We start from the raw sequence: 12,640 nt of genomic DNA, 5'->3' as shown, positions 1-12,640 counted from the left end.
ATGAGTCCTTAACACTGCAAAACCTAATGGGCCAATTCAGGCTTGCAATGAAGACAGCCCTCCAGATCAAAGGGCAGAGAGCTTGCAAGCTCTGCAGTGCAAGATGATAATTTGGTTGCCAACCTAATTTACCAAGGCTGAAATTGCTTTGCAGGGGGACATACAGGAAAATAGAGAACATTCGCTTGTTTCAGGCTGCATGATGCAATTTGTTCAAGTTATCACATTTAGCAAAACGTAAAAGTTCAAGCCAGAGAACAACAAGCAGTTACTGTCTGGTATCACTCAAGTTAAAAATCAGTGCCCTCATTTAGGTACTGAAGGCTACACGCTGCCCTTCTGGCTTTCAATCAATCAGTCTCTTAAACTGGAGTCCCTTTGTATTTTCACACTGGGGTCTTTGGTATTACTAAAGCATTCCACTGTCAAAAAGCAGAGTTACCCTTGGCAACAAGTTTTTTTGGAGTTTCTACTTCCTTATCAGAGATTGCTCTGAAACTGAACATGAAGATTAACTAGCAGCTGCTGATGTGCGCTAATACAGGCCTTTATTTAACTGAAAGAAGCTCTCTTTTCTAAGGAGATAAGCATGGCAAAGTTTGGTGCTTATATAAAAATATGCCCAATGTAACAATTCTCAGCTAACGCCTAAATAATTCTTTTTTTTTTTTTTTTTTTCTGGTGATATGCTTGGCCTGTTTTCACTATTCACATCCTCAGTTCAGTGCCAAAAAATTACACATAAGTAATTGTGGTTGAGAAAAATAATTTCTTTTCCTACAGGCAAATTAAAAAAAAAAAAAAAAAAGTTTTATTTTGCAACTTTTGTTCTTATTATAGCCTCTTCTGTTGCCTGACCATTTTGATGGGACACACCTTCCCCGATTCAGCCATCAGAGAGCTACATGTCTAATACAGGGTGGTTATCAGGCTGGTTCTCTTTCTCCAGTCAAAGGAGAGAGACTAAGCCATACAGGCGATGTTTGAGCTCATCTATTTCAGACACTTACTCTGGGATGACATAAATGGCTATTTTTGCCACTGACTACTAAGGTCATTCAAGCAGCTAGCTCAGATCTGTAGATTGGTCAAGTTAGATGACAGAAAGCCCACTTTCATTTTTGGAAATCTCCTGTCTTTAACGTGTTGCCTGAACTTAATTCAGTATGCATGAGGTATACTGAAGAGATACTTAATTTTGACCACAGTACCTAATCCCCAACATGGGGCTTGTTCCCCGTTTCAGCAATACTTAACCTCTTCATTCCATTCTTGTAAGCAGGTTCAAATAACACACATGAAAGGGGTGCTTTACACAAGCATCCAAAAGTTTAAAGCCTTACAAAATTGAACCTACTCTCCTCCTTTCCAGCTCTGAATACCCTCTAAAATTGGGATTCCCATTTAAAAAGTTCTCCTACAGAATCTGAAGCATTTTGCACTCCTGAGCACAGCTGCATTGCAGCCTTCTGCTGGTATTCACCCAGCTATACTGCCAGTTTCAAAAATTTGTAAAGTTAAAAATCGTATGAAAATGAGCAATGCTTAAAGAAAAGGCATGTACATACAGCTAAATGACCCAACTGCTCTATTGTTATTAAATAAACTGAAATTCAATGTCAGGCATATTTTTGTCTATGTGATTATAACTACTCAAGCTTACAGAACTACTTTCCCAGAGGAAAATGCAGTATATTTCAAAGAAGTTAAGAAAATAAAGTGGGAAAATGGACAGTGCTGAAACTAGCATGGGCATGCTACACACTGAAGCTGAAAAGTTTCACGCAAATCAATGATGAAGCATCTGGCACGTAGTATATACACACCATTCCTTCACCAGTAGGTACTGTACATTTTCAGATGTTAACACACCACATTAAACAATCTGTCAGGTGTAGTGGGAAACCATGGATATAGAGGATTTGTAGAAAATCTAGGCACGGTAGAGGAATAACTGTGTTTTAAGCTTGCTTCAGTTGCACTGGAAAAAAACAGCAGTGCCCATGGGAGATATGAGGTTAGTAATGAATATTACTAAATATGAAAAGTAATGAATCTTTAGCAGATTCAGTTTTATTACTAAGCATTAAGATTAAATTAAACAAATGGAAGACATGGAATATTGAAACCTAAGCTAAAGACAATAACAACAAAGATGTCTCTTTGGAACCGCAAGTAGAAAGAACAGTAAAAACAAGCTTCAAAAATACAGCAAGAGCTGTATTTACTTTAATACTGAGAAATATTTCTCATGAATGTGAAACAAATTTTCACTTTCATGACGGTGGTAAATATCTACATGATGCCAGCTCACGGTAAGCAAAAAATAATTCATTTTGGCAGGAAAAAAAAACAATCATAGACGTGTCAATGCATACATATGCATGTACACTGAAAATCATACATCTCGACCATACAAAAACTAAAGGATTTCAGAAGCCCAAGTGTGCTGCCACTAAATAACTTTTTTTTTTCTTCTTTTTTTAAACTAGAAGGGAAATAATAAAGGGACTTTTAAAATGGGCGGCTTACAGGACGGAGGGTGCTGCACAGAGTGCCCTTTTCACTGCGTGCTCCTCTCAGTAAGTGCCTCTCCCTCCCCAGCCCTGGCATGGCAGTGACTGCCTGTCTGTAAGGGCTATCCGCACCCACAGGAGCTGCCCTCTGTGCGGCTTGAGCATGGAGACAGAAACCTTTTCATGGAGAGGCTGGTGCATGGGCATGCCTGTCTGTCTGTCTGTTTCACCCAAGGATCCCTCCCTCCCTCAGATGAGTCCTCCTGAAGCAGAGGTCCTTCTCCAGGTGCAGTCATTGAAACCAGAAAACTGGCTTTAGCGATGAGATTAAGAGACACATTCAGGACCAGGCAAAATAATGTTGTTTACAGAGCATGGCAGAAATCCTAGCAAGAACTAACCTTTAGCCCATCTCCAAAAAGTCTGGGCTAATAAACAGAATGCCTTTTTTTTTCTAAGAAAGCTACTTCTGAGAAAGCTCACAGCTCACTTCCGTCTGTGAGAAAAACAAAATCCCTGTAGGGTAGTAAGCCTGAAGCGCATACCACAGCCTGGAGCTCAAAGCAGCAAAACAGGCCAGTGCACATGTAGCTGCAGGGGGATTTTGCAAACAGGCAGCGATGTGCGCTCTGCCATGTGAAGAGCTGCCAGGGTCTGCGCTCCAGGACCACTTTGGAGCCATCCTGCAAGCAGCTGCTGCGAAGGAAGACAGTTGCTGGCCACCACCTCCAAGCATTCCCTTTCACCTCTTCTGTGAGATGTTATTTTCAAAATTGATCTATTACCCTGATAACTGGTTCTGCTAACAAAAGTAAGGAAGCAAGCAAGCAAAAACACAGGAGAGGGAAAACCTTTGGAAGTTTAAGAATTTTTCAAGCAGCCACCCCTCCTCCAGGTAGGCTGCTTGAAGTTAAGGAGTAATGACTCCACCAGAGCCACAAAAACAGCCTGGTGCCTGGCATTGTTTGCAGTCTGAATAACCCTTATCACTATTACGTCCAGCTATTGAGAGATCATCTTATTTTGCTTTATTTCTTAGCAGGCATAAGGTTATTAGAACTAGCTTTGTGAGTTATTTCTCCAGGAGTTCCTGGAGGCATCAGAGAAGATCTTGTAACAGAAGGTATTGTAGAGACATGTAGGAAGACACACTCTTTTCCCTAGGGAAGAAGTTTCAGAGATATGAAACGAAGAAAGATTAAAAAGAGAAGTCCTAACCCTGGCTGAGTGCCCTGTTATCGCACTGAGGCTCTGTTCTCCATCGCAGCACATTGTTCTCCATGCAACACAAGAAGAAGTTACTTATCCATGTCCTCATTCTACCTATGAGATGAACTAAGATTATAATCTTATCTCTTGCACAATTTACATGTCATGTAGTGCAGCTTGATCAAGAACAGTCAATGAAAGTATGCTGTTTCTCATTACCTGAGGTTCTTGGAAAGTCGCATGAAGATTATGTAAAGAGAAAGAAAAGACATAAGATCTTACATGATTTACTTTCCACTGATTTTGAAATCTTATGCTAGTCATTTCTTTATCTTGTGCTAACAGAAAAACACAGTGCTTCCAGTCATTACCCAAACAGGCCCTCTGATTCACTTGAAATCAGCAGCTTGCTCCTCCAGGTGGAGGACTTTGCCTTGGCTCCCCAGAGGGCAAAGGCTGTATATTGGCACATGTGCAAAATAGCTTCTCATTTCCCAGAGAGTCACTCAGTGACGTGACTTTTTCCTTTCCTTTCCTTTCCTTTCCTTTCCTTCCCTTCCCTTTCCTTCCCTTTCCTTCCCTTTCCTTCCCTTTCCTTCCCTTTCCCTTTTTTCTTTTATTTTTTCTTTTATTTTTATTTTTATTTTTATTTTTATCTCTTTCCCTTTCCCTTTCTCTTTCTCTTTCTCAATTTTATTTCCAAAAGAAGAACATCTACTCCAAAAGCACAAAGGAAGAAAAGGACAGTAGAGGAAAATGTTGTGATCCTGACATCCACACTATCCAGCTTTAGAAGTTTTCTACATGTACAGGTACATCTGTTTCTGCCTGGGGTACTTTCATTGTGCTTCTGGCACACATCTTCTTGTTGAGTTTCACCCAAAGGGATTCAGTTCACGAGCTCTGCAACTGCATCATGAAGGTATCATTGCCAAAGTGAGGAAGAATAACTTGAAGATTCACTTCAAAAGCATGCTCTTCATCTAAACACTACTCTAATGCTGTTATGGTAATGGTTTAGTTTGGATGTGCCCTAAGACCAAGCGTCATCACTCTGCCCAGCTGTTGTACCACTAATGTGTAGTTACGGAATATATTTGTAAATGCTTTGAAGACGTTCTGTAGGATATAGCTACTCTTTTTAAAAACAACATGTGGTCAATGGAAGTTAAAAAAAAAAAAAAAAAAGGCCTCTTAGCTGGAAGTCACAGGCTCTACCTCTACTACTAGGTCTAAATTTTTCTCAGACATTTTCCTTCACTTAAATATTGTGCTTTCCTGAGGAAAGTGACTTTTTAAAAAATACATTATTATGAAACGAACAGAGCAATTTGCAAGACAAAAGAAACGATGGAGAACAGCTAAACAATATGAAAAAAAAATCCTTTTGTGGTTGTTGCACCTATTTGACACTCCAGAACAGCAGTTGACAGCACAATTCGATGCTGCTGCTGGCACATGCTGTCCGACTGCACTGAAATGTTCCACAAAACCACAAAGTAGCACAGAAATGGATAAAACTGGCTCACTTGTACATGACTTATGTAGACTGAATTATACCAGAGATCAATTTTCACTATTTAAACTTTTTTTTTTTCTGTCTATAAAAATAAGATGTGTAGATTTGTATGAAAGCGATGCTACACTGGGAATAAAGAATCAACATCTACACAGGTATTTAACTAACACTTCGATCAGGTCATATAATTCATCTGTCCTTCCCTTTGTGAAATTCAGCCTTTGTTTGCATAGTTAATATCCATCCTTCTGAGTACCCATAAGCCCAATCTTTTGTGTGTCAGAAGGCTTTAGGAAATGTTTAAACAGTCTGTAAGAATGTATAGACACAATTCCATAACAACCCGCTAAGTGTCATCTACAAAAGTCACACATATGAAAATATAAATTATGCCCATGAAAAGATATGCTAAGGAAGTCTTTCTACATTCATTCTTCTCTTTTCTGTAATCATTTTTCTCTCTCTAACCATTTTTAAGCAGCAGTATGATATCTGTTTGCTTTTCTGAAGCTGGAAAATCCCTGGGGATTCTTATCTACTTTTTTAAAGTTTATAACAGGCAAATAAATTGCTGATTTCAAAATGTAATTCCTAAAATTATAATATGCATTACAAATCGTAGTAAAAATAAAGAATATAAAACTCTTCTGAAAAAATAATCAATGTATGTCTGAACTAAAACAATGTTTTAGCTTCAACCAATTGCAGCTTTTTAGAAAAGCGTACCTGTATGTGTGGTCAGCCAAAACATTTAAAAAATAAATTCAGTAAATATAAATAATAAATAATTCCAGAGATAATTCTGCAGTTCTTAGCAGAACGGCATACATATACAATTTCCACCAAATTACATATGAAAAGCATGACCTTGATACTGCCATTTCAAAGGTCTCTCACTTGAAAACAGAAAACTAGGAGTCCTGACTTATATACCATATTACAAGCAAATTCTGTTTTCCATATAGATCTCTGAAACCACCTGTCACAGATTTCAAATGTGTTTAATGATCAAGTACCTGAGGGCAGAAATTTTGACCTTCCAATTCTTCATTTTGATAAAATGAAGAAACTCACGATATTTCAGAATATACATACTTCTCAGACATACATTAGAGATCACGTCAGGTTCTCTGAGTTAAAACAGAATTTCAGTCTTACTGAATTCATTACAGTAGCATGACTGACAATAACCAAAAAAACAACCAAACAACAACAAAATAAAATTTAATACTTACATGCAGTAACGGGTTCAAAGAAACATAAAAATGAGGGCCATGATTCAGCAGCCACATTCATACAATTAGTTCCACTCAGGTCAAGAAGTACTAGTTGTATTATCCACCTCTGAGATTGCTTTATCTTATCTTCTTCATTTTTCCCATGCAAGTCTAAAATAACCCTTTGCTGTGTTCTTTTGATGTTTTTTGATTTATATGAAACAACCTTAAGGTTACTGTCTATACAGCATTCAGTTAATGACAAATGAATAGAAAAAGCACCTTAAGGCTTGTATATTTGTTTTAATTAGCTATATCACTATGCTATCTTAAGTAGTCTTGAACAATAATAAGAGGTTGTTCCTTTATGAGGTCTTCAGTATATTGCTCCTGGGGAGGAATGTGAGAACCATCTTTCTCTCGGTACTCTGAAGCTTTCAGTTCCAAACTGAAAGAAAAGCTAGAAAATGTATGATACAAAATCATGTTTATGCATGTAGGTTTTGAAATCACTTTGGATCACACTGATCTTCTTGTAGGTGTTTACACATTTTCATTAATTTTTGAATAAACTACAACATCCATCTATTTTTTTGTAATATTTGACTTTTACACAGCGAAAGGTAACGAATTCTGTTCTCACATGATGCCAGTCATTTTAACAAAATTCTCCAATTAATTATTTTTAATCTAAAATTACTCTCCTTTAAAAGAAATCCCTGACATTCTTATATAAAAGTTGAAGCTTGACGGAACATGCTTTCAGACATTTTTACTTAATCTTTGCCAAAAATATTTATGAACAGCAGTAACTTTCAACCTTATTTTCTTAGGGGAGAGAGGACATGGGAGAAGACAAAGAAAGGGTCTCTATCACTCTGCATGCTAATTGTTACAGAAATACCAGGGCCAGGTGCTGAGCACACAAATACGTACTTTTTACCTGTGTTTGTGAAAACGTACAAGAGGTCTTGGTTTTACTCTACCACGGAGCTAAACAAATTTTGAAAGTGCAGTAATTGATTTGAAGAGTCATCATCCTCACCTGAACTCTAAACACAAAAACAGAAAACATAACCTGGACTTCACACAGTCTGAATCACTCACCTTTGTCACATGGTGCTTTTCATGTTGTACAGGAATCTTAAACATTTGGCACCAATATGTTGTATCCTTGTCTGGTATAGGCACCTGTCTTAATGAAAAGGGCAACGATATTATAAAAGTCATACTACCCTGTTGTGTAAGCCTAAATATTGGGCTTAACCTTAACCCTAACTGCACATAAATCCAAAACCCAGAGTAACTTACGTCTTTGTTTGTCAAGTCAAAGTATGGCAAAGAGGCAGATGAGACATCTGCTTTCTCTGGGTTCAGTAAACGTAGACTCTTTGTACCACGATTAGACCCATGGTAATTTTGACCTGCTTCTCCCATGTCTTTGTGGTGGTAGGCCCATATTACCCGCACTGTGCTCTCCTGGAAAAACAAAACAAACCAAACAAACAAAACCCATAAGGAACAGGAACAATATCTTCTTCACATAGTTCATTTAATTCCTAATATAGGTGTGATGTAGACATCGCTGTACTTGAACAATGATAATGCATACCAGAGGCAAAATCATCTACTGACGCAGAGTTTTCTTTAAAATGAATCACGTTTTCTATTTGCAGGCTTCATGTGGATCTACAGAAGTTGTATCTTTCTCTGATAGCTTGCTGCACTAATGCAGCAAATTTAAGTCATAACTGCAAATGGCAGAACAGACTCATAAAGACATAACCAACTAAGTACATAGAACATTTTTTCCTAGAGATGGCACTCATTTGACCAGCACTCAGAACAGCTTCAAAACAGCTTCCAGGTTCAACTATGCAAAGATCTGAACACCTTTTGTGAGCTGCTGTCCCTATATTCTAGAGAAGATAGACATTCAATTACAGAACGGATTTATATCTTAAAAATCAGGCTACTGCTACAGTGCAGACCAATTCTCAGTACACCATCCTCAGATTGCAATAATCACCCCTGAGACAAAATACTGTAATAAATAAATAAATAAAATAAAGTGTCCAAGAATGTTAAATTATACTGAGACAATTTGGAGCAGGTGCAAAAACCACAGATCCATCGACTGCCTGGAAATCTGGCGGTTTATACAGCTGTGGAATTCCTTCGTGTATCTTTCAGCTCCTCATGTTGTTATTATTGCATACATTGCGAAAACATAGATAATGACAATAGTGTTAAACTGCTACTGTGATGCTTCCAAAATGAGTAGTAGTAAACAAGCCAAAGCATGGAAAGTCCTGTAAATCTCTCTAACCTATCTGTCATTTCCAATATGAAAATCATCAACTTCATATAATTTAAAATGATGCTTAGGAAGTACAGTGGTCGCTAGGGCAACAAAAGAATTTCCCATGGGAAGTATTTACCATGGAAAAAGCTGCATCATAAAATTCTTCAATTTCTTTATTTTTAATATAGAATTAAACCAAAAAATAAATATTTTAGCTACATATGCTCAAAAGTCTAGATTTAAGATGAATTACAAGTTAGTGTAAGATCTAAAAGTGTTTCTCAAGTTGACATTTCTTGAATGATTACAACTATGGGACACAGGAGCTGGGAGCACAGAGACACCTCTTTGAATCTTATATTCACGTGGTGTGTTACAAATTAGAGAATATCATGCATTGAAGTGAAGGAACAAAGAAAGCTGAAGTTAAAATATAAGAGTTTAATAAAACTAGCACAAGTATTTTACCTGGTTAATTTGACTGAATAAATGTTTTGGAAAGTGCTTTGGGAGCTGAATTCATTTGCTAAGTGAACTTCTCTAATTCTTTTCTTTTACTAAAATGAGATTTTAATAACCAGTTTCATAATACCATATACTTTTGGCCTGAGTTACTTATTTCATCTCTGTTTCTATAGGCAGAGCATCTTACCGTTATACTCTTATCATTTGTATCACAAGTGTGCAGTTCTCTGCTAAAAGCCAATATTGTGTGTGTACTGTTTTCCATGGCATATTCCAGATGGTAATCCTGTTGTGGGTCTTTTTTCAGTACTCTGTTTTCATCTGTAAAATAATCCTGTTTAAAATAAAAGGTAGATCATTGTTAAAAGGTAATATTAAGTAAAAAAAACATAACTTTTTTGTCAAATGCTAAACCCACTTAAACATTGTTTTTATATAAAGTATTGAGGGATGACAGTTTGAGCGACGCTAAACATTTTTTTGGATTAAAAATCTTCAAGAAAGCAAGTCTCCTTGGTAAGCAGCTTAAAAAATGTGTTGAACAACTTTAACAATACACTGCCTGTACATGACTACGGAAATAAAGGCTGTACTCAACCAATAAACGTAAATTATCATAACTGGGGTGCTGTGAACTTTGGGGAAATTACAGAGGGAAACAAATTCACTTAATACTCCAATCAACAAAATCACTGTTCCCTCTTTTCACGACTTTGTCTTTGTTTTTCCTTCCCCACAAAAAGCAAACCTCTCGGATTAAAATCGATTGGAACCAGGAATCCTGCAGTTTAACCAGGATGAACAGTGCTTAGTGCACACAAAAGGTGCCTGGAGGGTTTTGGAGTTTATTTGTTGGTTTGGGGTTGGGTGGTTTTTCTTAGAGGAAAGGTTAAGAAAGACGATCCCCGGCTCAGCAGAAGCACGGTACAATGGAGGAGCCGAGCAGCAATGTTGGGTCATTAACCTCCTCACCCCAAATTCCTGCTGCCCCGCGCAGCTGCGGTGGCCGTGCAGTGCCCCTCCGGCCTCCTCCTCCCTCTCCTCCAGCCTCCTCCTGCCACTGCCTCCAAGGTGCATGCTCTGCTTGCCCGCCCGTGAGTTTTAGGCAGTTTCTGCTCAGGTTGGGGCAGGGCTGGGTGGTTTGCGGGAACTGCTCTGGGCACCCAGTCCTAGAGAATAGCCTCTAGCCTTGGTTACAAAACACCTCTTTTTTTCCATAATACACCACCTGATGGCAGGCAATTTTGTCAGATTTTTTTTTTTAACATGTTACTGGCAGATGCCATTAACCATGCAGCATCCTTAGCAAAATAACACAACACCTGCTGCTCCTTGAAGGCATTTAACTCTAAAGCTATTTGGACCTCCATTTACTTTTAGAGGGATTTCTAGCTTTTACATCCCTTTGCTAAAGAGAAGGGAACAAAGCTGAAAAAATGTAAAATGTTATGTCCAAGTACTGGTAAAAGTGGCTGACGGTTTTAATTCACTAAAGGATCAGTTGGGAGCCATAATCTTCAGCTTAACCGCACCCGAGAAATCTTTGTGTGTACAAGAGACCACGTGCACACCAGTCACAGCTCACAAGCCGGTCTGCCTGTTATTGATGTACAAATAGCTGCATGCCCAAACATTTCATTAAGATATTTTAATTTAGATGAAAAATTTAATAAAATTATCTCATGATGCGGTTTCAAGGAAGAAAAGGGTAAAAAGCAGACCATTTTTACCAGTATGAAAACTTTGAGATTTAGTTCTGTCTTCCTGTAACTATTGAAACATTTTGGATTTTTTCACCCCAAACAAAATCTAAATTAAAAAAAAATAATAATAAAATTGAAAGGTACTGAAAAGAGTCATCCTTTTCCTGTCAGCACTTTTTTGTGACTAGAAGTGAATGAATACTTATATGAAAGAATACACACTTTGAAAAACTGTCATCAGAAAGAGCAAAAGAGAGGTCTGGGAGCTGAAGAAACAAAAGGAAGTGATGAGTTATATTTGTTTAGAGAAAGAATGACCAATTTGCTTTTCCAGATGGAAATAATGGGCCTGTGCTAGGATGGTACTTGAAGGTGGGTATTTTATATGAACAAAATGCTCCATTTCACCCCTACATCAGAGCTTGGACAGAGACAGTGTATATCTACACAGAATACCATCCCTGTTCTGAAAACACATTTCTATAGAACCTCTGCTTTTATCCTAGAAATAGTAAGGGCTTATCTGGACTAGAAGTGTGTCCTTGTGAACATTGGCTTTTACCTAAGTGTGATATCTTTTCTGTTAGATTAAACTGGAAGAAGGCATCCTTGTATTAGAATAAGCATCCAGAGATCAAATTACTGAGGAACAGAAATCCAAGAATAGCTTTTCCACATGGGAGTAGGTTGAAAGTTTTTGCATGAAACATCTGGGAAGGAAAGTTCAGAAATATAAAGCCAAGTTAGGTGTGTACACTCAAATATTTTTCTGGTGATCTTCACCATTTCTTAAAAACTCCAAAGGACATCTCTGTAACCAAAAAACAACAACAAAAGCATGTTATATAGCCCTGACTTCTATAAGCCTGCAGGGAGAGTGCAAGAATAACTGGAAGAAGCTGTGTAATTAAGATATTGGCTCAGATGTGCCTTGATAATGCAATTGTCAGTGAAATGATTTCATTCTCCTGGATGACAGTCAAAGATGGGTCCCAGCTCTGGCTCGCTGCAAGGGGCTCCCTTTGTGCCTGCAGGTGAGTGCTCTGGGGAAGGTGATCCCGCTGCCTACACGGGTGCTCGCTGCCGACCCCGCATTGCCTCTGCGCGGCACCTTGCTCTGTCGCTCCCCGGAAAGTACTCTGCGGGTAGATTTTAATCTGACTGACTAACGTTAATCTTTCCCACGTGAAAATTTCTGTGAATTAATGAATTCGCTGGCTCTACTTACTTCCTCTGCCTGATACACACCACCTTGAAACATCCGTTGAATACCAGGGTCCTGAGAATACCTGGGAAGCAAATTCATGCAGCTCACGGAAAGACAGGGATGTTCCTGTATCGCCCAAGTCCTATAACTCCACTGAGTACAATTGGGCAGCACTAGGAAAATCAGGCATGAATACATATGCCAGGAGCTATTTATGAGTTATATACTGCCTCTATTACTATTTTTATTTCTTTTGTTGAAAATCATCCAGATGTTCATCACAAAACTAAAATCAAATAATGTAACAAGAAAATTTCAGAACAGCTCAGAATTTGATTGCTCAATCCCTGACATGAAAACAGTTTGTCTGCCACTTTGAAAACAAAATAAGGCCACGTTGCCAAAACATTCTGATCTCTTTCTGTTCACAGAACAGATTAAGTCAAACTATGCATGTTTTGCTCAATTTATTCATCAGAGCTTAAAAGACTTTAAGACA

The 12,640-nt window shown here is 38.1% G+C and overlaps 1 protein-coding gene across 1 annotated transcript in view; it reads right to left on the bottom strand.

The window, feature by feature from the left end:
* MOXD1 (monooxygenase DBH like 1) overlaps positions 1–12,640 on the bottom strand; it is a 53,228-nt gene that overhangs the window by 31,832 nt on the left and 8,756 nt on the right. The window contains exons 2-4 of the mRNA XM_080583819.1: positions 9,419–9,565; positions 7,773–7,940; positions 7,569–7,652 (exon numbers count right to left, since the gene is read on the bottom strand). Of these exons, the coding sequence (XP_080439945.1) occupies positions 7,569–7,652; positions 7,773–7,940; positions 9,419–9,565 (399 nt within the window). The remainder of the gene's footprint in view (positions 1–7,568; positions 7,653–7,772; positions 7,941–9,418; positions 9,566–12,640) is intronic.

This window comes from Anser brachyrhynchus (genome assembly GCF_964034855.1).
Source record: "Anser brachyrhynchus genome assembly, chromosome: 3".
NCBI lineage: Eukaryota > Metazoa > Chordata > Aves > Anseriformes > Anatidae > Anser > Anser brachyrhynchus.
The sequence above is the reverse complement of the archived record's forward strand: the minus strand, read 5'-3'. Positions and strand labels throughout refer to the sequence as shown.